The sequence below is a fragment of the Garra rufa genome, chromosome 5 (genome assembly GCF_049309525.1).
Source record: "Garra rufa chromosome 5, GarRuf1.0, whole genome shotgun sequence".
In the NCBI taxonomy this organism is placed as follows: domain Eukaryota; kingdom Metazoa; phylum Chordata; class Actinopteri; order Cypriniformes; family Cyprinidae; genus Garra; species Garra rufa.
In genome coordinates, this window is record NC_133365.1 from 54,064,808 (window position 1) to 54,091,121 (window position 26,314).

A 26,314-nucleotide genomic window follows, 5' to 3' on the forward strand; every position below is an offset into this window, starting at 1 on the left:
AGACAGAGAGAGAGAATAAATATAGAGCAGAAATCAGACTCTCACACATTATGCCTTATGCAAGACATGGCAAACCCGAATGGCGCTTCAGAAGAAGCTGGAAAGGCAAATGTTTCCTTGTTTACTCTATAGTAAGAACGTCTTCAAGAACAGCCTGAACCGCTCCAGTATTTGGAGTTTCTCTCATGCCGCCTGGTTTTCTGGTCCTGTTTACAGAGAGTCAGTATGTTGTGCATTGACCCACCAACCGCTCAAACCGCTGGCACAGATGGCATTATGGGTAGAACAGAGCTACAGAAGCAAAAGAGAAGCTGAGAAACCACATTGAGTCTGCACCAGACTAAAAAAAGATTGTTAAACACACAGTTCAATGCCATTTTTCTGTGTTTTTGTCTCTCCAGGTCCCGTTCCCCGTCCTGCAGGGCGAGTGGGTCGAGTTCCTGGGCCGTGCGGACGATGCCATCATCGCCATCTCCAACTACAGACTGCACATTAAATTCAAAGACTCCATCATCAACGTAAGAGCAAACAACAACATAAACAAGAGAGAGCGAGAGAGTTCAGATCACTCAATTGCAGTTCAGACTCTGCTGCACCTCCTTTGATAGTCGTCCAGCTGTTGCCGTCTTTGTTTTTCCTGCCGAGGGGCTCGTCTCTTCTTATCCCGGTGAAAAGAGCTGTTCTCTGGGCACGGTTTGATTTGACCTCAGAGCTCTGGGAGGTCTGAACACAGAGTGAGCTCATGTTGGCACACAAGCCTCTTTTTCTCTTTCTTTCCACCCACAGCCTTCCTGACGTCAACCCCTCGGTCTAGAACAAAAACTGAAGCTGTTGCGTCGACCTGTTTTGCCTTTAGTAAAGTTGAAGTTTAGATTACTTTGTGTAATTTAAATATAAAATATGTACTTAGGAAACATATTGTTCCTATTCTGCTGTTAGTTATATACACACACACACATATAATATGTATATGTAAAAAAATTTAAATAAAAAGTATATAATTTGTTGTTTTAAAGTTGAAATTACGAGAATAAAGTCGAAATTGCGAAAATAAAGTCAAAATGTTTTCGAGAGTAAAGCCAAAATATATATTAGTATAGTATCCTGTTTGAAATACGTTTCATATTTAAATATATAATTTTTAAAAGTATAAATATATATATATAAATAAAACAACAACATTTTAGTGCAGTCAAAGTGCTTTGAGACTAAAGTCGAAATCTTTTGAGAATAAAGTCAGAATATAGTTTCGAGTTATATTTCGACTTAATTCTTGTAATGTGTCAACTTTATTCTTGTAATATTTCAACTTAATTCTTGTAATATTTCAACTTAATTCTCGTAATATTTTGACTTAATTCTCGTAATATTTTGACTTAATTTTCATAATATTTTGACTTAATTTTTGTAATATTTCGACTTTAGTCTCATAATATTTCGATTTGTTCTTGTAATATTTCAACTTAATTCTCATAATATTTTGGCTTAATTCTCGTAATATTTTGACTTTATTCTCTAAACATTTAAACTTAAATCTCATAATATTTCGACTTTATTCTCTAAACATTTCGACTTAATTCTCGTAATATTTGGACTTTATTCTCTAAACATTTAAACTTAAATCTCATAATATTTCGACTTTATTCTCTAAACATTTCAACTTAAATCTCATATTTCCACTTTATTCTCTAAACATTTCGACTTAATTCTCGTAATATTTTGACTTAATTCTTGTAATATTTTGACTTAAATCTCATAATATTTTGACTTTATTCTCGTAATATTTTGACTTAATTCTCGTAATATTTTGACTTAATTCTTGTAATATTTTGACTTAAATCTCATAATATTTTGACTTTATTCTCGTAATATTTTGACTTAATTCTCGTAATATTTTGACTTAATTCTTGTAATATTTTGACTTAAATCTCATAATATTTTGACTTTATTCTCGTAATATTTTGAATTAATTCTCGTAATATTTTGACTTAATTCTTGTAATATTTTGACTTAAATCTCATAATATTTTGACTTTATTCTCGTAATATTTTGACTTAATTCTCATAATATTTCGACTTTATTCTCTAAACATTTTGACTTTATTCTCAGAACATTTTGACTTAATTCTTGTAATATTTTGACTTAATTCTCAGAACATTTAGACTTTATTCTTGAAATATTTAGACTTTATTATCCAAACATTTCGACCTTATATTCATAATTTCGACTTTATTTTAAAAAACTTTTCAATTTGACATTATTCTCATAGTATTTTGACTTTATTCTCAAAATATTACAAGTTTAATCTCGTAATAATCTTTTTTTTTTTTACATGCCACTAAAACGCTGTCGTCATATATATAAACACATACTATATTTTTTTTTAACATGAGTGACAATGTGTTATAGCTAAAAAAAAAAAAGGATGATATAAATAATAAATATAATTGGATACTGTAGTCGTATAAAAAACACATACAAGCATCATGAGTGAATCGCTGATGTCAGAGAAAAGCCTCTTATCTCATACGTGTGTTTAAATGCTGCCGTGACCCTGTCTGCTCTCTCTGCTATTTCTGTGTCAGCTCTCTTCATGTCTGGAGTGCTGATCTTAAAGGAGAGGCATTATTAGAGTTCTTAAGGGGTGGAGCTTTGACCTGTTGTTCGTTTTCAATGGTTGTTTGTTAAATCGTCCGCTAATGGAAACAGTCTGACGACATTGATTGCGCTGATAATAAATAGTTTCTCCTTCAGTTCAAAGGCCCGTCTGTCCTCGCTGTGAGTGTCCTGACTCACGTTCACCAGAGGAAACACAAACTTCCTGATCATTGTCATGTCGCTCTGACATCTCAACAATGTGACATGTTTAAAAGGGATGTTATGTGGTGTTATTGTTAACTAAAACAGAAACTAAAACTAGTACAGGCTATTTTCATTAATTGAAATCAAGCTGAAATCAAATAAATTAAGTATAAATAATTATTCATAACATTTAATAAATGGCAATAATAAAAATAACAATCATTTTAGAATTAAATGAACAAAATATAAATATTAGTTTATTTATTTAAACTTAAATTTATATAATGAAATCAGAAATGTTGCTTTGGCAACTAAGTGAAATAAGTTTGTTAAAATACTGAAACTGAAATAAAAAAGGAAAACAGAATTATAATAATAATAATAATAATACACACTTTATTTTCTAAACATTTTGACTTTATTCTTATGATTTCAACTTTATTCTGTAAACATTTTGACTTTATTCTCATAATTTCAACTTTATTCTCAATTTCTCATTCTTTAAACGTTTAGACTTAATTCTTAAAACATTTCGACTTTATTCTCGGAATATTTAGACTTTTCTCAAATCATTTAGACATTATTCTCGAAACATTTCAACTTTATTCTCATAATTTCTACTTTATTCTTAAAACTTTTTGACTTTATTCTCAAAACATTTTGACTTTATTCCTGAAACATTTCGACATTATTCTCGTAATTTCAATTTCTCAAATCATTTCGACATTATTCTCGAAACATTTCGACTTTATTCTTAAAACTTTTTGACATTATTCTCAAAAAATTTAGACTTTATTCTCGAAACATTTTCACTTTATTCTCATAATTTCAACTTTATTCTTATCATTTCGACTTTATTCTGTAAACTTTTCGACTTTATTCTCAAAATATTTCGACTTTATTCTCAAAACATTTTCACATTATTCTTGAAACATTTAGACATTATTCTTGTAATTTCTTTACTTTATTCTCGAAACTTTTTGACTATTTTCGAAACATTTAGACTTTATTCCTGTAATTTCTACTTTATTCTTGAAATAATTATTTTTTTTAATGAAAATCCCTTTCATTTTAAAATAACTTACAAAATATTACTACAGTTTAAAATTAAAATAAAATGAAAACTGAAAAAATAAGAACAGAAAATAATTCAAAATATTCATAAATACTATACAAATATAACACTAGTTTTAAGTCACTAAGACCATATGTGTTTTTTAACATAAATGACCTTTATTCTGATCACACAGACCTCCATTTTTTCCCTTTTTTTCTTGTTTTTACAAACTGGTATGAAACAAAATGATTTTCTGTAGTAATCTGCATTATGCTAACAGAACGTTCCTTCAAGCATGAGACTGGAATCTTAATGACGTTTCCCAGAATGCCTTGTACTCGGTTAACCCAGCTGAGAATTAAGGCTCTTTTTTTCTCAACTTCCGCAAAGATCTCTCTCTCTCTCTCTCTCTCTCTCTTTCTCTGTCTCTGTCTATTTGTGCATTTTTCATACCCTTCCATTTATATCCTCCTCTTTGTTTTCTCGTTTTGCTGAGTCACGTTTTCATCTCCCTCTTTTTTTCCACCCTCTCTTCCTCTTCCTCATCCCTGTGTCGGTGTTGTAGATGTATCCTGGTGTGGACAGTGAGATTTCTGTGAGTAATCTGCACCCTCACCTCTGACCTCTGACCTCTGACCTCTTCATCCCTCCTTTTCATGTCTTTATTTCCCCGTTACTGTTTGTTTCGATGTTTCTCTCTGTTTGAGCCTATTAATGCCATTTATGTCAGTATCTAAAATTATATTATGTTTTATATGATATGATATATATTCTAGAATTAACAGCAGACAGTGTTAAAATAACCTACTTTTAAATAACTAACTATTGAGCATTAAAGTCAGTCAATTGAAGGCATTAATATTATTTTAAAAGTCAGTTTGAATCATCTGTAAATGCTCTCAATGTTACATTTTATCCTGCAGTTTAAAACTGTTACATTGTTGCAGGTCAGGAGTTACATTTGTTACATTGTTGCATGTATTTGTGGTTTGATGCTTGATTGGTTGATACAGTCATGTGATGAGGTCTTCTGCTCTATGATTGGCTGATTGTTTGTGTGCAGGTTCCTCTGAGGCTTATTGAGGGTGTTGAGAGCAGAGATATGTTCCAGCTGCACATCATCTGCAAAGACTCTAAAGTAGTGAGGTAAAACACGCACACACACACTGACAGAGAGAGAGAGAGAGAGATTGAGAGAGAGTATCCTCTTGAACTAGTTGGCTCTTTTTAATGATAATGTGATCATTTTATCACGTCATCACCTTTGGGCCTTTTAGCTGAGAATGAATATGATTTTTGAAAGTACTTAATCTTTTCTACTGTGTGTTTTTAGGCCTGATGTTGCTGATTTAAACCTTACATAGTCTGCTAAATGCATGCATGTGAATGTTTTCTGTGTCAGGTGTCATTTCTCGACGTTTAAGCAGTGTGAGGAGTGGCTGAAGCGCTTGAACAGAGCAATAGCGCATCCGGCCCGTCTGGAGGAGCTGTTCGCGCTGGCCTATCATGCCTGGTGTTTAGGAGGAAACACAGATGATGAGGACCAGCACCTGCACCTGTGCAGACCAGGTACACACACACACACACACACACACATGCATGGGTGCATCAGTTGGCATAAGAGTCATATGTAATCATCAGGCTTTTATGGCTCTTATAATCTAATACAGTGAGAATATAAAGGAAAAACTGCTTAGTCTTATTCTTATAGTCAAACTGAGCAAAAACATGCAATTTAGGTGCAGATGCTGATATTTATATGATTTGAAATGTTAAAGCTTGCAGCTTATATCAATAAGATCTTTATAATAGTATAGCAGATATATCTCCAACAGTTGGATATAACGCATTGCAAAAGTAATTATACATTACTTTGCTGTAATGTGGTAATATAACGCGTTACTAATACAATTTTTTGGATAATAATATTACCCAATACAATCTCAGTAACGCAAGTACAACAATAGATTTTAACACAAAATTAGTTTGTGAATTAAAAAAAATAAAATAGTTTGTCTTGAATTCTGGAATTCGTTATTTTCCTGTTATCTTGTTTTGTTCTTAAAATAGCCTATAGGCTAGTTTTTGCGTCTGAAGTTTGTACATTATAACACTTTGCTTTATTTACCGTTGTTATTTATGAATGTTTTAATGTGATATGTGCTTATCTGTGTTTAACCTAAACTACAACTTAACATTAATGCAGACCTACATACCAGTAGGCCTATTTAAATATGTTTTTATAGTTTTATGCTGTACAGACGTACCAAATTATCCTCCACTGTATAATGAGCAGCAATAAACTTACATTTTGGCATTTTGTAATGTCATACTCCTGCAGATATTTTGATGAAATTAACTCAAAAGTAGTGTACCGCATTACAATTTAGAGACGGTAATATTATAATTTAACTAATTACTTTTAATAAACATGACATTTCTATTTTGGAAGTAACTTGTCCAACACTGATGTCCAATAATGTCTTAGTAAGTTGAGATTGAAATGATCCGATCATATAATGCAATGTAATCCAATGATGATTGAGAGATGAACAAATAAACGTTCCTCAGAATATGTGAGATGATTTGGAGACTTGGGAAGATCATTCCTCCACTGAGGAACAGTGAAAGTAAAGCTTCTGAAAACAAATGTTCCTCAAAAGATCCTGATGATTAGTTTTGAGACACTGATTTTTCTAAAAAAAATGATTTATGGAGTCAAGTAAAGCCGGAGTGTGACAGGTTTAACAGCAAAATGTTGATCATTTAAGGCCTTAGAAATGTAAAGGGTTAAATGCACATCCTGATCTCCTCATTTCTGGATACTTTATGGTCTCAAACTACATATTGATCAGGAACCATTGTGGTGTTTGTGTCTCTCAGGTGATCATGTGCGGCACAGGCTGGAGGTGGAGGTGAAGCGGATGGGATTTGACATGCAGAACGCCTGGAGAGTGTCTGATATCAACAGCAACTACAAGTAAGATTAAGATTTTTTTTTTTTTTTTTTTTTTTTTTTTTGCATAAAGCTATTACAATGTAGTATTATTATTTAAAATAATATATTAATTTAAATAATTTATTTGCAAAAACAGGAAATTCAGTTTTTAACAGTTGTCAAAAAATCTTTTTTTTTATTGTGCATTCCAATTAATCTCAATCAAACTGCAGTTAGGTTATTTTGATTTTGATAAGTAAAAATAATTAACAAAATACTGCTAAGGAACATTAAAAACATGATAACATAATGAAAAACATGATTTTTCAGAAAATGTACAAAAACGGAGATATGTTTTTGCAAATAAACTCTTCATATATAACTATAAATTATAATAAATTATATTCTGATATACATAACATGATTGGTGTTAAATAATGGCCTAATTCATATATAATATAAAAAATAAGCTTTTGCACTGCAAAAAATGCATTTCTTTTTTTGATTTTTTTTGTCTTGTTTCCAGCCAAAATATCTAAAAATTCTTAAATCAAGAAGGATTTTCTAGACGAGTAAAAAATCTTTTCTTGTTTTCAGAAAAGAACAAGTCAAAATTAAGTATGTTTTTGCTTAGAGCAAGCAAAATAATCTGCCAATAGGGTAAGCAAACAAATCTTATATCAAACAGAAAACAAGATTATTTTTCTTACCTTATCGGCAGATTATTTTGCTTGTTTCAAGCAAAAACGCACTTAATTTTGACTTGTTTTTTTCTGAAAACAAGACAATAATTTTTAGGATTCTAGAAAATCCTTCTTGATTTAAGAATTTTTAGATATTTTGGCTGGAAACGAGACAAAAAAAAGCATTTTTTGCAATGTAGAAACCAGTCAAATTTTACAATTATTGATAATTTCAAATCTAATACCAGGTTAACTAATGTAAGTAAAAAAAAAAACAAAAAAAAAAACTCTCATACAGTCGTTGAAGACAGTGAAATGGTCAGTAGTAGAATAAAAACGAAGAAAATTACAATCAGTTGGACAAATAAAACTGATATAAATAATGCTTTCTAATAGTCTACTACAGGAAGTGAATAAAGTAAAGTGGCATAATAATCGTTTATGTCCATTATCATGTTTTGATAATCATTAGAAGCTGAATTTGAAACTCAGATCGATTAGTCGCACTTATTAGAGCTAATCATTTAATCATTTTGCAATTTAATTTTCTTGTTTATTGCTGTGAAGCTGTTTTGAAACAGTCTGTGTTGTATAAAGTGCTAAATAAATAGATGACTTAAAACATAACTGTTTCACATAACACAACCAGATAGTGTTTTGCTGTAGGTCTAGGTCATGGTATAGCAAAAAAATCATTAAATTTGTGTGAGTTTGTAACACTGAAGCAGCAGCGTGTTGTGTGCTGAGAGACGTGATGTAGAGACGGATAATTAAAGCGAGCCAGAACCTGCTGCGCTGCATGAGTCACATCACACAGACTCCTGTGTGTGTGTGTGTGTGTGTGTGTGTGTCTCGGGTCGGTCATCGAGGGCTCATAGATAATTTACAGATAATCTACTCACCCCCTTGTCATCTAAGATGTTCATGTCCTTCTTTCTTTATTCGTAAAGAAATTGTTTCTTGAAAACATTTCAGGATTTCTCTCCATATAGTGGACTTCTATGGTGCCCCCGAGTTTGAACTTCCAAAATTCAGTTTAAATGCAGCTTCAAAGGACTCTAAACGATCCCAGCCGAGGAAGAAGGGTCTTATCTGTCAAAACGCTGTTTTTTTTTTCTTCTCAATTTCAATTTATATACATTTTAATATCAAATGCTCGTCTTGTCTTTCTTTCGACTTGACTATGTTGTTTAGTCAATATTAAACAAGGATTAGATCACCAGTGAAGTGTAAAAACAATCGTCAGGGCGTTGGCGCCCTCTGCAGGCCTTTGTAGTAACGCTTAATATACATTAGCTCTATTGTTTATAATACATTATGTATTTCAACAGTTTTGTGCAATAAACCCATATGATTTCTTGCTTTTGTTTTTTATTTGCACTAATTATTATTGCATCAGTGCTAATATATATGTATTTTAAGTAATTTTAAAGGCTATTGTTCACTTACATCTACATTTTTATTACCACAAAAAAAGCGGAATTATAATTATAGGGCCCTATGAAATCCATTTTAATTTTTCTATACTCTGTTTTAATGGTGTATTTTATTTTTTTAATCAAAACGCCTGTCTAAATAATTGAGTTTTATTTTTACCAAAGTCTTTTCCATTACTTTTCTGGATTTCATGTTAATGGTTCCATTAGAATTTAATAATCAAAAACATCCACAATTAATTGATTTAATTAAAATAAAATGTTCTTAAGTAAAAAAAAATTTTTGTGGGAAATAAGTATAGATGAATCTATATAAAAAGTCGTTAGTGGCAGCCCTACTTTGATTTGCTGCTCGAGAAACAGTTCTGATTTTTAATCTAGAAAACAGTTGTGCTTTTTTATATTTTCTGTGGAAACCATAATATATTACAATTGAACATACAATATAAAAAAAACTTTTTTCACCAGGGACTAATTCAATTGATCAGAAGTGACAGTTAAAACATTTTTAATGTTACAAAAGATTTTATTTCTAATAAATGTTGTTATTTTGACATTTTTATTCATCAAATAAGCCTGAAAAATATAATGATTTTCAGAAAAATATGAAGCAGAAAAAATGATAAGAAGCATGGTTAATGATTGAGCACCAATAATCATAACAGAGCAGCAAATCATCATTTCAGAATGATTTCTGAAGGATCATGTGACAGTGAAGACTGTAGTAATGATGCTGAAATTTCAGCTTTGATCATAGAAACACATTAGAGTTTAAAATATATTCAAATAGAAAACATTTATTTTAAATTTTTAAATTGGTGAGACTTGTTTCAAACATTTAAAACTTTGGTTAAATATTTATATGTGAGTCATGTACATGGCATTAAAGAAAATTGCATTAAAAAGCATTAAATTAGATCTGATGATACCTGCAGAAACCCTGTATAAACCAAAATCTGAATTGTCTCAAAATACGAGATTTGTGTCTGGGTCTTTAAAATAGATTTGTCATTGTAGGTTGTGTTCGAGTTACCCACAAAAACTGCTGGTGCCCGTCTGGATCACAGATAAGGAGCTGGAGAGCGTGGCCTCCTTCAGGTCCTGGAAGAGGATTCCTGTGGTGGTGTACAGGTGAGAGAAGCAGCTCGTCTGTCTTCTGGCCTCCTGCGGCTGCTGAATGACAGTGACTGATCTTCTGTGCTGTTTGTCCCATCAGGCACCAGCGTAACGGGGCCGTCATCGCCCGCTGCAGTCAGCCGGAGATCAGCTGGTGGGGCTGGAGGAACACTGAGGACGAGTATCTGGTGACGTCTATAGCGAAGGCCTGTCAGCTGGACTCTGGGACGCGGGCCTGTAAGACCAGAGGAGACGGACCGGACTCGTCTGATAGTGACTTCGGTAAGACCCTGATTTATTTAAGGACTGGGATATACTTCTGCTAGTTTTTACTTTAAAGGTCATTAAATGCAAAGCCTCTGGCCTTTATGACTTTATGAGCTAGATGTCTCATTATTTGAGGGTGGAAACATGTTTAGGGCCCTTTGAAATCCATTATTTTTTCAGTTTTATTTTTGTTTATTTACTTTTTTCTTTCAAGTTTTTCTGGATTCATTTTTTTCCCGTTTCAATTTTAATTACATTTTTTTTTTTTTTATTAAACGCTTAACAAAACTAGATTTTCATGGCCCTCTGAAATCTATTTTATTTTTTTCCTGAATTCAGTTTTTTCATTTTAATTGTTCATCTTTATTATAAATTTATTTTACATTTTAAATTACATTTTAGTTATTAATAAGCTTGTCTCATTAATTGAAATCATAACAAAAATACAAAAATAACAAAAATGAATTGCCCACTTTTATGGCATACATTTTTTATTATATTTTTTCCAAATTATTCCATTTAGATTCCACTTTTTTTTTTTTTTTTTTTTTTTTTTTTTTTTTTAGATTTTTCACATTCCTGTTTTATTTCCGTTTTAATGGAATAATCAAAATTAATTTTTTCCCAAATGTAGTTTTTTTTTTCCTTTTAAATTCTTTCTGGATTCTGTTTTAATGGTTAAATTAAATATTATCTATCAAAAAACATGTCTAATGAATTGAAATCATGCATTTTATACAATTTAACAGTAATTTATAAAAAGTGTTTAGGGCCCGATGAAATCTGAAATCTATTTTTTCCCAGATTCAGTTTTATTTCTTTTTTCGAAATTCTGCATTTTCAAATTTTAATTTTATTTTCTGGATTCTGTTAGAATGGTTTCAATACTTTATTACTTTTTTTTTAACTTTTGTGGATTTATGGTTTAAAACAAATTTATCAAAAAAGTGTTAAATAAAATCAATGCATAAAACATTAATTTAATTAAAATTTTCAATTGAAATTAAATTCCTTTTATGTTTTGGCAAATAAAACACCAGAGGCTTTCTGTTAAAAATTAAAACATTGAAGAAAAATGGCAAAAATTGAAAACAGAAGAAAAAGTATTACTTTAATTATATTATTATATTAAATATTTGTATTATTATTATATGTGACGCTGGACCACAAAACCAGTCTTAAGTCGCTGGGGTATATTTGTAGCAATAGCCAAAAACACATTGCATGGGTCAAAATTATTGATTTTTCATTTATGCCAAAAATCATTAGGAAATTAAGTAAAGATCATGTTCCATGAAGATTTTTTGTAAAATTCCTACTATAAATATATCAAAATGTAATTTTTGATTAGTAATATGCATTAAGAACTTAATTTGGACAACTTTAAAGGTGATTTTCTCAGTATTTTGAAGATTCCAGATTTTCAAATAGATGTATCTCGGCCAAATATTGTCCTATCCTAACAAACCATACATCAATAAAAAGCTTATTTATTGAGCTTTCATATGATGTATACATCTCAGTTTTGTCAAATTTAACCTTATGACTGGTTTTGTGGTCCAGGGTCACATATTAGTGAGGAACTTGTGACGAATGGGTTTGTTTTTTTTCTTGTAGAAGATCTAATTTTTCAAAAATGCATTGAAAGCCATAAGTACAAACATAAATCGCTGAACATTTGAGCCAAGCACCTCTCTTTATCCTGAAGTTTCCAATTACAGCTTTGCACCATTGAATCTTTCAGAAGTTTTTTCTCTGTCAGATAATTACTGCATAGATATTGGGCAGAAATGCCATTTGTGATTAGTTTCTGTCTTAAAATGCATTCTCACCTCGCTCTTTCCCACAAAGGCAGAGTGTAAACCCCTTTTAGAGACAATTACGCTGTTGGACGGCAGATAAGTCATTCGCGCCGACCCGATCGTGGGGTTTTCCGTGGGAAAAATCATTGCAAACACCAGTGCACAAACTCAATTACAGCCACTTCCTCTTGGACACTCAGAGGTGCCATCGACTCGACTGCAGACTGACCTCCACAAGTGTCTGCAAATGAGTTTAGAGGCAGGGAATTTGGCAGTAATTTTTTTGTGCGGTTGAAGAGTAAATGCGCTCTAATCACGGCCGTGACCGCACCGTCTAATGAGTCAAGGGCCAATGCCAACATCCTCTCAATCAGACTCTTTGTTTGGCAATCAAACTGTCTGCTGGTTTGCAAAAATGCATTTAATGCATTAGTTCACCCAAAAATGAAAATGTTATTTGCTGACTCTCAAGCCAACAATAGATGTAGATTTTGCGCTCAAACTGTGATCCTTGGTCATTCATAAAAAACAAGTCAATGGCTACTGTCACTTTGAGTCAAAAAAGCCCATCAAGGAACACAAAATTAATACCAGTGGCTCCGGACAATATATTGAGGTCTTATGAAGTAAAACGATAGGTCTGTGCAGAAACCTGAATGTTATTTACAACATAATTACCTGTAATCTAGAACTTCAGGCAAATGGTTAAGTTTGTGAATGAATCAGTTCTTTTTAGAGAAGTATTTGAACCAGTTCACCAAATCAGACTGATTGTATTTGATTCTATTATGAAGAGGAAACCGTTCGACTCGGACTGAAGGCCGTTTGTTTTTGTTTTTTTGGGAAAAGACCAAGCATGTGAAAGTGCTTTTACTACTTTGAAATGCAATGAATGCAAAAGCCCTTTATGACTTTATTAACTAGACGTCTCATTATTTGAAAGTGAAAACAAGTTTAGGGACCTGTAAAATCCATTTCATTTATTTTCTTCGTTTTTCTGGATTCATTTTTCATGGTTCTATGAAATCTATTTTTATTTTCTTCCTGTTTTAATTTTTATTTCATTTTAACTTTTAATTTCTTTTTTATTTCCATTGTAATTGTTAAAGTATATTTTAGTTATCAAAAAAAAAATTATTAACTCATTAATTGATTAAATTCATAAAACATGTACAATTTAGCAGTTTATTAAACATTTATTTGTTAATTGTTAGATTCAATTTAGTTTTATTTTTTCCCAAATTCCATTTTTTTCTATTTAAATCTTTCTGAATTCTGTTTTAATGTTTAAATATATATTTTTTAAAGGCATGTCTAATTAAGTAAAATCATGCATTTTATACAATTTAACAGTCATTTATAAAAAATACATTTTAGGGTCTTATTTTGCATTTTCTATTTTAATTTTACTGAATTCTGTTAGAATGACAGAAAACTGAAAATTAAATTTGTTTTTTAAAACAAAATATTTTCATGATTCCATGAAATCTATTTTTATTTTTTTCCCACAACATTTCCCCAAATCTTTCTGTTCATTTCAATTCCGTTTATTTCATTTTAATTTTTTATTTCCATTTTTTATTTCCATTTGAATGGTTAAATTATATTTTAGATATCAAAAAGTTTATTGAATCAACTCATTAATTGATTAAATTCATAAAACTTGTACAATTGAGCAGTTTATTAAACAATATTTGTTAATTGTTAGATAAAATTTTTGTTTAAAAATTCACTAAAATCATGCATTTTATACAATTTAGCAGTAATTTATAAAAGGTTTAATAAAAATTAAATTTATAGGGTCCTATTCTGCATTTTCTATTTTAATTTTACTGAATTCTGTTAATTTTTTCATTAAATTTCAATAGTCAAAAAGCATGTCTAATAGATTAAATTCATGAAACATTTTAATAATTTATCACAAGTTTTACAATAAGAGAATCCTATTATTTATTTATTTCTGTTTTAACTTTTCTGAATTTATTAAATACGAATTTATCAAAAACAGTGATAATTAAATCAATGCATAAAAACATTTACAATTTAATTAATCTCTGCGAAGCATAATGCTTTAAAGCAATCATGATTGTTTTCGTAAAACCACTGGAAGCCAAAACCACAACTAAAAATTTTATTTGTTTTAATAAATTAAATAAATTTAATAACTTTGTATTTAACTTGGCCTGCAACCACTCACAGCTGAGTTTTGGATGAATAAACCTCGCTCATCTTCTACAGATAAATGCAGTTAATTAAATTATTCAGAGCAGAGTGGTTCTGTTCTGGTGGTTCATTACTTAATGCAATCACTCTTATTAATTAAATGTGTTCCACTGTCTGGTTTTTGCTGAGTCGAAACTCATCTTTAACTCTTGGGCTCGGGTTTGGCTGGCATCTCTGTAAAGTCTTAATGGCTGTAAGTGAATTGGCCGTCATGGCAAGGAGTATCAATGCCAGAAGTTTCTCCGCATGCAGCCGTTATTGATTTTCCAGCGGGACAGACTGAAGAATTATAACTGCACTTGCGTCGCATTAAAGTGACTCTGTTGTGTCGCTTATCTCGTCTTCCGCCTCCTCTCTGGCACACTGATACTGATTTCTGCAGTATGCAGTAGGGCTGGTATTGTGAATATGTCACGATTCAGGACGCCGCAGAGCATCATAATATCATAATTAGATCACGATTGAAACTGCGCCAAACCAGCAATTTACTTCACTTTTATGTCTGACAGCCTGTGTATATAGTGTACTGACAGTGAATAGATCTTAAACATTTATTGCATGCTGTTTCATACCATTTTTCCTTATTAAATGTTTTTTTTTTGATCAAATGCTCAAATTTAAAGGAATAGTTCACCCAAAAAATTTACATTTGCTGAATGTTCTCGCCGAAAAAAGGATGTAGATGAGTTTATTTCTTCATCAGACTTGGAGAAATGGGCAAATCCAGTGTTATGGATGTGACGCATAAATGCTTAGAGAATGTATGTGTTACCAATATACTAAACCATCTGTTTATATTTTAATAAACCCTTGTTGATAGTCTAAACTTCAGAAATATATCAGTCTATGCAAGAGTTTTCTTTGTTATAAAAGGGAATTAGTCATGCGTTATGGATGTGACGATAATAAACATCGTTTTTAAGAGACTACATACTTTGTAGGATTTCTATGAATTAAAATGCACTAAGCAGATGCAATAACACCCAACAAATAGAGAAGCGATGGCTTTTTACAGAACATATAATTGTTACTGTATTTTATGAGGAACATATACTGTTATGGAAGTGACAAGCCTGAAAATAGCACTTACCAGACTATGGAAAATCATGCACTAAAAATGACAATTTTAATTCATAAAACTTATGCAGTTTAGCGATGTTCTCAAAAATTCCATTTTGTCTATTTTTATACCTTTCTGAATTCTGTTTTAATGTTTAAATATATATATATTAGTTTTTAAAAAGCATGTCTTAAGTAAAATCATGCATTTTATACAATTTAACAGTAATTTATAGAAAAAGTTTAATACTGAAACTGCATGTTTAGGGTCCTATTCTGCATTTTCTATTTTAATTTCCATTAAAATAGCACTTGCCAGGCTAAAAATCATGCACTACAAAAAAAAAAAAAAAAACTTGAAAAACTTTGAGACCTCAAATGGGTATTTGAACCACCAAATGTTGACCTCTGCGCTATCAGTATAGTAAAAACCTTTGGTAAAAACCTAACTTTTTATGTTAAGGTGGAAATTTGCATGGAATTACCCTAGTAGCATTCCATCACTTGCTCACCAAAGTATCCTTTACAGTGAATGGGTGCCGTCAGAATTAGAGTCCAAACAGCTGATAAAAACATCACAAAAATCCACACCACTCCAGTCTATTGGTTAATGTCTTAAGAAACAAAAAACTGTGTGTTTGTATAAAACAAATCTATCATTAAGATGTTTTTAACTAAAATACAACTCCATAATCCATAACAATGCTTCCACCAGTGAAAATCTGGTCTGAATCAGGAGAGAAATGTGCACAGATCAAGCACCGTTTACAAGCCAAAACAGTTTAAAACAGCTTTAAACAAATATGTGGATTGATTTTGATTATGGAAGCATCATTATTGTTTATGGAGTTGTATTTTAGTTACAAACATGCTAATGCTGGATTTGTTTCTTACAAACAAACAGCTTTTTTCTTCTTGAGATGTTAATTGATCGACTGGAGTGGTGTGGATTACTTGTGTAATATTGCGATGTTTTTATCAGCTGTTGGGATTTTTGACGGCACCCATTCACTGCAGAGGATCCATTGGTGAGCAAGTGATGGAATGCCCCCTTTTTGCCTCTTTATCTTGAATTTTGGTGGCATTTTTGCCACAACCCGCCATTAAAGGATTACTCCACTTTAAAATTAAAATTTCCTAATAATTTACTCACCCCCATGTCATGCAAGATGTTTATGTCTTTCTTTCTTCAGTCTTTTTTTTTTTTGTTGAGGAGTACATTGTAGGATTTTTCTCCATAGTGGACTTCAATGGTGCTCAATAGATTGAAGGTTAAAAATGCAGTTTCAGTGCAGCTTCAAAGGGCTCTAAACGATCCCAGCCAAGGAATAAGGGTCTTATCTAGCAAAACGATCAGTTATTTTTTTTTAAATTACAATTTATATACTTTTTAACCTCAAATGCTCGTCTTGTCTAGCTCTGCAATGCGCATGCATACTCTGTGCACTCCAGTTCAGTTGTTAGGGGATGTGGAAAAACTCCTATTTCATTTTCTCCTCCAACTTCAAAATCATCCTACATCGCTGCAGAAGTACCGACCCAGTGTTTACAAAGTAAACGTGCAAAGAAGGTCAAACGCATTTTACAAAAAAAGGTAAAACAGCGATGTAGGATGATTTTAAAGTTGGAGGAGAAAATGAGATGGGAGTTTTTCGACATACCCTAACTGTCTTGAACCGGAATACACAGAGTTCAAGCAGAGCTAGACAAGACAAGCGTTTGTGGTTAAAAAGTAAATAAATATTAATTTCTTTAAGAAAATGACGATCGTTTTGCTAGATAAGACCCTTATTCCTCGGCTGGAATCATTTAGAGGCCTTTGAAGCTGCATTTTTAACCTTCAATCCGTTGAGCACCATTTAAGTCCACTATATCTTTGAAAGTTTTCCTCAAAAAACTTAATTTCTTTGCGACTTAAGAAAGACATGAATATCTTGGATGACAAAGGAGTGAGTAAGTTATCAAGAAATTCTGAAAATGGAGTAACCCTTTAATTTCCACCCCTGCAGTGCAGTAAATGCTGTGTAGTCTGTAGTATGTCAGTATCTGTTCTAATCGAATCCTCTTTCTGTTTTCCTCAGACTCATCTCTGACGGGTTGTCCCGCTCCTGACGCCAACGCCGCGGCCCAAAAATTACTGATTCTGGATGCCCGTTCTTACACCGCCGCCGTGGCGAATCGTGCCAAAGGAGGAGGCTGCGAGTGTGAAGGTCAGTGTAGTCAATCTCTGGATGCTGTTGAACATTATTGTTTGTTTGTTGGCTAACGGCAGGTTTCTCTCTGGTTTATTTGTGTTTGTAGAGTACTATCCTAACTGTGAGGTGATGTTTATGGGCATGGCCAATATCCACTCCATCAGAAACAGCTTTCAGTCACTCAGAGCCGTTTGCAGTCAGATCCCGGATCCCGGCAAGTAAGTCGTTTTTAATGCGTTCAACATTTAAAATGATTCATAAATGCAACACTTGACCACAAAAATCAATCTTAAGTAGCACATTGTACAAAAATACATTGAATGGGCCAAATATCATTAGGAAATTAAATGAAGATCATGTTCCATGAGGATATTTTGTAAATTTCCTACTGAAAATATATTAAAACCTAATTTTAATTTGGTAAAATGCATTGCAACTTTGCAACTTTAAAGACATTTTTCTCAGTATTTAGATTTTTTTGCATCCTCAGATTCCAGATTTTTAAATGGTTGTATCTTGGCCAAATATTGCCCTGTCGTAACATTAATAGAAAGCTTATTTATTCAGCTTTCAGAAGATGTAAAAATCTCAATTTCAAAAAATTGATCCTTATGACTGGTTTTGTGGTCCATGGTCACATATTATCTAAATATTTATATATTCAAATATATATTGTATCTATATATTTAAGTACGTATTTATATTTAAATATATTATAAAAATTATACAAAAATATTATTGTTGATTGTTGCTCTTGATATTAATGTTGATATTGGTATTTTGCCACCATAAAAATAAAGTAATTATGATTATATAAATATTTAAAATAAAATATTATTTTTTTATATAGATCCCTATTTCCAGTGGACTTTATCTAAAGCGCAACTAGCAGAGTTTTTCAATTTTAGCTGAGAAAAGCCTCTGAGAGAAGATGATTCAAAGACATTACAATATAGGGGCAGACAAATGACAAAAACTGGCTTTAGAAGTCAATATATTTTGCATTTGAACTTGAGCCAATCACAGTGCACAAAACTCTTCACGGAAAGTAATTCTTTATGTAAAGCCTTTATGCATAATGCATTTATTTATATAAAAAATTGTAAACAAAGAGAAAATGCATTATAATTGCAGATTCCTCATTATGCCTGAAATTGTTTGATTTGTCATGTTTTAATGCATTATACTTTCTGAAGGTGTAACATTTAATTGATATGTATTTCAACTGTGGTTATAATTATTATTAAGCTCATATAATGCATTATAGGGTGTAATGCAATGCAGAAATAATGCATTTAAATACTTTTATAATGCATTACATTTATATAAAGGTTTCAGGTAAATGAAAATGATCAGGACGTCAGGAATTACCTGAAACCTTTACATATGTAAGGCATTATAAAAGTATTTGAAATTGGTTGTTCGACATGTTTTAATCCATTTTACTTTTTAATAGATAGATATGAATTACAACTGTGGTTATAATTATCATTGAGCTCATACAATGCATTATTAGGTGCAATGCATAAATAATGCATTTAAATACTTCTATAATGCCTTGCATATATAAAGGTTTCAGATAAACTATTTCCAGATTTACCAGCAGACACACACTTGTATTCCACTTTGGGATCCATAAGAAACATCTAAAGTTATTTTCAGCTCTTACTCCGCATGCAGTGTGTCTATCATGTTGCGTTCAGACGTTTGTAACCTGAATCATGCATCTGCTCTGTCCAGCTGGCTCTCGGCTCTGGAAAGCACCCGTTGGCTGCAGCATCTGTCCGTCATGCTGAAAGCCGCCACTTTGGTCTGCTCTGCGGTGGAGCGAGAGGGACGTCCGGTGCTGGTGCACTGCTCAGACGGATGGGACCGGACGCCGCAGATCGTGGCCCTCGCAAAGATCCTGCTGGATCCCTTTTACAGAACCATAGAGGTATGAAGAAGACTTCCAAAATCAAATTTTCCTGATAATTTACTCACCCCCATGTCATCCCAGATGTTTGTGTCTTCACGAGAAGTTCACTTCCAGGGCAAACATTTACATATGTGACCCTGGACCACAAAACCAGTCATAAGGTTAAATTTTACAAAACTGAGATGTATGTATCATATGAAAGCTCAATAAATAAGCTTTCTATTGCTGTATGGTTTGTTAGGATAGGACAATATTTGGCCCGAGATGCATCTATTTGAAAATCTGGAATCTGAGGGTGCAAAAAAATCAAAATACTGAGAAAATCTCCTTTAAAGTTGTCCAAATGAAGTTCTTAACAATGCATATTACTAATCAAAAATTACATTTTGATATATTTATAGTAGGAATTTTACAAAAAATCTTCATGGAACATGATCTTTACTTAATTTCCTAATGATTTTTGACATAAAAGAAAAATCAATAATTGTGACCCATACAATGTATGTTTGGCTATTGCTACAAATATACCCCAGCGACTTAAGACTGGTTTTGTGGTCCAGGGTCACATATAATGTACTCACCCTCTTGTCATCCAAAATGTTCATGCCTCTCTTCAGTCGTAAAGAAATTATGTTTTTTGAGGAAAACATTTCAGAATTTCTCTATATAGTGGACTTCTACGGTGCCCCGAGTTTGAACTTCCAAAATGCAGCTTCAAAGGACTCTAAATGATCCCAGCTGAGGAAGAAGGGTCTTATCTAGCAAAACATTTGGTTATTTTATAAAAAAAAAAATTAGTTTATATACTTTTTAACCTCAAATGATCATTTTGTCTTTCTCTGTGATGTGCATGAGTGAAATAAGGGATGTGCATCTCTGGTTCAAAAAACTTAAAATAAAAAATCTAATGTAAAAAAAAATAAAATATTCTAAATTTGAAAAACACCCTTTTCAAAAAAGTTAAAACAGCGATGTAGGGCGATTTTGAAGGAGAAATGAGAGACACTAACTGTCAGGCAGAGCAAGATAAGATGAGTGTTTGGGGTTAAAAAGTGTGTATATATATATAGATAGATCTTCATCAGCTGGGATCATCTAGAGCCCTTTGAAGCTGCATTCAAACTGCCATTTTAACCTTCAATCTGTTGAGCACCATTGAAGTCCACTATATGGAGAAAAATTCTGAAATGTTTTCCTCAAAAAACTTAATTTCTTTAGGACTGAAGAAAGAAAGACATGAACATCTTGGATGACATGGCGGTGATTACATTCTCTGTAAATTTTTGTTCTGGAAGTGAACTACTACTTAGAGTTTTCTGAGGAAAATATTCCAGGATTTTCTCCATATAGTGGACTTCAATGGTGCTCAACGGATTGAAGTTTAAAAATGCAGCTTCAAAGGGCTCTAAATGATTCCAGCCAAGGAATTATGGCCTTATCTAGTGAAACGATCGGTTATTTTCTAGCAAAAATGACCATTTATATACTTTTTAACCTCAAATGCGAACTATACAGTTAGGGTATGTCGTAAAACTCCCATCTTATTTTTATCCTCCAACTTTAAAATAACCCTACATCGCTGCATAAGTACCAACCCAGTGTTCACAAAGTGAATGTGCAAGGAGAGTCAAACACCCTTTACAAAAAAAGGTAAACGGCAATGTTGGACGATTTTGAAGTTAGAGGAGAAAATGAGATGGGAGTTTTACGACATTCCCTAACTACTGAACCGGAGTGCACAGAGTATGCATTCGCAGAGCTTGACAAGATGAGCATTTGTGGTTAAAAAGTCTATAATTTTTTTTTTTTTTTTTTTTTTTAGAAAATAACCAATAATTTCAGTAGATAAGAACCTTATTCCTTAGCTGGGATGGTTTAAAGCCCTTTGAAACTACATTTTTAACCTTAAGTCAACTGAGCACCATTGAAGTCCGCTATATGAAGAAAAATCCTGGAATGTTTTCCACAGAAAATGTAACTTCTGTGCGACTGAAGAAAGAAAGATCTTGGATGACAAGGGGGTGAGTAAATGATCAGGACATTTTTATTCTGAAAGTGGAGTAAATTTTAAATTTGGCTTTAGAAACGTTAAATGAATCCCTTGTTGTTTGTCTGTCAGACCACTTGTTAATTTTCATTGGTAATGTCCTTGTGTCTCTGGCAGGGTTTTCAGGTGCTGGTGGAGACGGAGTGGCTGGATTACGGTCATAAGTTTGCAGATCGCTGTGGTCATCAGGAGAACAGTGAGGATGTGAGTGAACAGTGTCCTGTGTTTCTGCAGTGGCTGGACTGTATTCATCAGCTCCTCAAGCAGTTCCCCTGCCTCTTCGAGTTCAACGAGGCCTTTCTGGTACGGAGCCTTTGCTTTCATTTATGTCAAAATAATGTGTATGTTTTTGGTATGAAAAAGTTTTTTTTTTTTATGCATTATTGAATATTTTTTGTTAATGTTGCAGCAAAACTATTTCTTTTTAAAATGTATTTTAGGGGTTTTAGTGAAAGAAGAAACTGACATGTTGACTAGCTAATTACTTTTGTTTCAGTTGTTGACCTTAAATATTTATTTTACATTTGGATAATGACCAAAACTTGTTTAGTAAACAAAAAAGCCTAAAAATGAGTTATAATGAAGTTATACTTTTTTTTTCAGTGTTTTTTAGCAAATTATTTTTAGGTATCAGTATTTGTATTAAATAAAACTAAGTCTGCTTTACTTGCCCTACAGACATTTTCAAATTTTATTTTTAGCGAAATATTTTTAGGTGTCAATATTTTCATTAAACAGAAAAGCACTTTTAATAAAGAATTACATTTTGTTATAACCAATGAAATAATGTATCGCTTTATAAAGATAAGTTTGCTTTGCTTGTCCTGGAGACATTTTCAAATACATATATATTAAAAAAATGTATAAAATATATTTAAGTGTCAGTATTTTTATTAAACAAAAGCTTTTTTTATTAAGCATTAAATAATTTTTTTAAAACATGATTGTAAATCTAGTTTGCTGTTCTGCAAGTTATTTATTTTGCTTATTTAAACAAAAAGCAAAGTAGTTTTTATAAACCATTTAATCATCTTTTATAATAGAATATTAAATTAGGTTTTAATTTGTATAAAACATTACGTTTGTTTTACTTTCCCTGGCAGCATTTTTAATGTTTTTTTTTCCCCCAAAAAATATTTAAGTGCCCATATTTTTATCAAACAAAAAAAACAAGGTTTTTAAAAATGTATTAAATAATTTTTATTCATGATTACTTTATTAATGGTGACCGCTTTTTCTTTTTTTAAATGTTTTTATAATAACTGAAATGTTTATTGGCTAATTTAGTTTCAGTTGTTAACCTTAATATGTCTGTTTTCAATTGCGATGACAAACCTTAAGCAAGCCTGATAGTTCATTTAAACAAATAAACATAATCGTTAGCGTTATACTTACTTTTTTGATCTATACTATTGATATATACTAATTGAACTAAATCTGCAGCCTGCTTCACTTGATTATACAGGATGGTTAAATCCTTAGTTTATATATCGTCCAGTTTACACTGATTAATTTACCTGATTAACTGTTTTTCTGTTGTTCTTGCAGGTGAAGCTGGTCCAGCACACATACTCCTGTCTGTATGGCACCTTCCTGTGCAATAACGCGAAAGAGCGTGAGACGCGTAACGTCTATAAACGCACCTGCTCCGTCTGGTCTCTCCTGCGCAACGGCAACAAGAACTTCCAGAACTTCCTCTACATCCCCTGCCATGATATGGTCAGCACTCCTGCAAACACAAACACATTCAGTTACTATAAAAACAGGGTTTACACAACTTGATCGTCTCAAAGAGGTTTTATGCTGCACTCACATCCTTATAATTAAGAGCTTCCAACCACAGACTCTAAAAAAGAAATCTTAGCCAGTTGAACAAAAACTGATATTTAGTAGAGAAATTTCCATAACTTTTAAAGTTCATTTCTGTGTTTTCCAGATTTGAAATCATCAATTTATAAATCACAGATATTTTAAGGTTTTCTGTGACTGTGAGAACCCCTTTTATGGGGAGACACTGAAGGCAAAAACCCAGTTTTTTCATGCACTTGTCAAGTGTTTTTTCAGACTAGTGGAAAGAAAGCACCCAAAAGACACTGTTAAGTGTTTCTTTTATAGCACTTTATCTATTTGTGTCAATAGATTTTAATTACAATGCATATTTTTAAAGGCTGTTTTCTCAAAATTAGTTTTTTCTTCTACACTGAGCCATAAATCCCCACTTCAGTAACACTTACACACACCAAACTTGACATTTATTCCTGTGTATATCCTTAAGGTTTTTAATAGAAGGATTTGTGCATATATAATTTGCTTGGTTTTATACATATTATCCCCCCCAAAATGTAAAAAAAATTCATTGTTTTCCGTCTCTTCTGAATTATGGAGTGACAAAATCCCCTCTGTGAAAACATTGGACTCTAATATGTCAAAAAAAATTACAAGAATTTTGAAACTGACTTTATTCAGTGTTTAGATTTTTGTACTAGAAATGTATGCAAATTAGCGCATATTTCATTGTATAATGCCTCATTTGCATATTTAAACCTAACATTTTAGAAAAATGTTTGCAATTATCAATGTAATCAATCAACTGGGTAAGTAAGGTGATAACTATTCACTATTCACATGCAGTGTCTCACCTTAAAAGAAAGTCACACTGGTTTTTTTCTCATTTCTTGTTTTATTTTTGTAATATCTCTCATTTAATGCAGCATTATTTCTGCAGATGTTGACTTGTTGTTTGGTGATGTTTGCAGGTTTTACAGCCGGTCTGTCACACGCGGGCTCTGCAGTTGTGGACGGCCGTGTATCTGCCGACATCCTCGCCGTGCACCGCGGCTGAAGATGCAATGGATATCTACCTGAGCCCTTCAGCAGGAGGAGAGGAGTTCAGCTCACGCTCCCTTGACAGGTGACGCTCACAGATATCATTGAATTGCTTTAAATGCTGCATAATTATATTTAGTCTCACATTGCTTCGCTAAACAAGTAAACAAAATATATAATTATAATATATATTTTTTAAACAAAAAATATTACTTTAAATACTTACAATTACAAATATTGTGCTGAGGAAAAATTTATGAAAATATAAGGGTAAGTTCTCTCTTTTTGTAATATTTAAAGATTTATAAAAAAATATAGATTTTTTTTTGTTTATTAAAATACTGAGTTAAATATTTGTCTTTAAAAACTAAAGCAGTTTTTTTTTTTTTTTTTTCACATTTTGAAATTATATTTAATGCTTTATAAAAAAAAAAAAAAATGTGTTGCTTTTGGTATTATAAAAATACTGACCCTAAAAATAATTAGCTAAAAAATGTTTTGTGTTCAACTTCTGCCCTCTTGTGGTGAACTGAAGCACATTGTGACACAAACACTGACACATAGCTTCTGTTTCAATGTCTCAGGCTCCCCAAAACACGCTCGATGGAGAACTTGGTGTCAGCTTGTGAGAACGGCGTGACGCTCACCCGCACCTCGAGTGACCCCAACCTGAACAAGCACTGCCAAGAGGGACGTCCGGCCCTGGAATCCAGCCAACCCGTGGCCATCCAAATCGACGCTTCATCCGAGGACCCGCCTATCGTCGAATCGCTCGGTGCTGAGCTAAAATGCGAGGAAACGAGTTCATCGGTAACTCATGAGGACGATTTAAGGGCGGAGCCTTGTTTGACAACCCAGCCTCTACCGTCTTTGCCCCACCCCTTAGCGTTAGATCAAGCCCCGCCCCTTCCAATTATAAACCAAGCCCCGCCTCCAATCCCAATTAGTTTACCACAGGAAGTCAGGACTGCAGACACCACCAATCCACCTCTTTGTAACGGCTTTGCACAAACAGTAGACTCTGAACCCGCTGCGCCAATGGAGGCGTCTGTGGAGACTCTAACGGAGCAAAGTGAGATCCCTCCTTCTAGGAAAGCCATTGTAGTTGAGTCCCAAGTCCCATTTGAAACACCGCGAAATGGCGAACTCGTTCCTGCCAGAGAACGTCCACCACCCGCCGACTATGCCAAAGCTGCACGCCGTTTGATTTCCCAAAGCCAGTTGACGGAGCTATCTCTACTAGGTTCCCAATGGGACAGCGTTCAAGGCCTCGTCCAATCGGCCTGCGGAGGCGCCATCCAACATGGCAGCTATCACGGGCGTCGACTGGCGAATAAACTCCTCCGCGGCCAAGGAGGAAGTGCTAACGGAGGCCCGTGTTGTCGTCGGGATCCTTTGCGTGCTCCTGGAAGTCCCATCCAGTCGGGTTGGTTCTCAGCGGTGAAGAATTCCAGCTACGCTGCTCTTTGTTCCTCAGCCGCTTCTTCGTTGGCAATGGGGCCGTCCTTCCGGCAGCTTCTACCGTCCCATTCTCCGCCCTCCTCCAACGGATCTCCGGCCGCGCCTGCTTACCTGGACGATGACGGGCTGCCGGTCGCAGTGGACGCCGTGCAGCAGCGGCTGCGGCAGATCGAAGCCAGTTACAAACAGGAAGTGGAGGTGCTGAGGCGGCAGGTTCGACAGCTTCAGCTTAAACTGGAGAGCAAACAGTTCTGCACGCCGCCTTCTGAGCCCGATGTTGACTACGAGGATGATATTGTGAGTTTGTGCTTTTTTGTGTGAACATTCAGTACATTTATTATGGTCACTGTGGATCCTTGAAAAAATACTGAATTTAGTTTTTTAACTACATTTAAGGACTTGGTTTTAAATATCTTAAAAGGTTTAACAGAACCATGATACTGACTACTGTCATTTTAAACTGCAGAAGGCTTAATAATTTAAT

General features: G+C 33.1%; 1 protein-coding gene across 1 annotated transcript in view; it reads left to right on the forward strand.

Annotated features, from left to right (window-relative positions):
* The window catches only part of LOC141335408 (phosphatidylinositol-3,5-bisphosphate 3-phosphatase MTMR4-like), a 101,207-nt gene that overhangs the window by 68,502 nt on the left and 6,391 nt on the right, over nt 1–26,314 (forward strand). The window contains exons 4-17 of the mRNA XM_073840858.1: nt 402–518; nt 4,425–4,454; nt 4,923–5,005; nt 5,262–5,428; nt 6,743–6,839; nt 9,934–10,047; nt 10,133–10,314; nt 17,465–17,593; nt 17,685–17,796; nt 19,319–19,514; nt 21,661–21,846; nt 23,092–23,262; nt 24,300–24,454; nt 24,954–26,127. Of these exons, the coding sequence (XP_073696959.1) occupies nt 402–518; nt 4,425–4,454; nt 4,923–5,005; nt 5,262–5,428; nt 6,743–6,839; nt 9,934–10,047; nt 10,133–10,314; nt 17,465–17,593; nt 17,685–17,796; nt 19,319–19,514; nt 21,661–21,846; nt 23,092–23,262; nt 24,300–24,454; nt 24,954–26,127 (2,913 nt within the window). The remainder of the gene's footprint in view (nt 1–401; nt 519–4,424; nt 4,455–4,922; nt 5,006–5,261; nt 5,429–6,742; nt 6,840–9,933; nt 10,048–10,132; nt 10,315–17,464; nt 17,594–17,684; nt 17,797–19,318; nt 19,515–21,660; nt 21,847–23,091; nt 23,263–24,299; nt 24,455–24,953; nt 26,128–26,314) is intronic.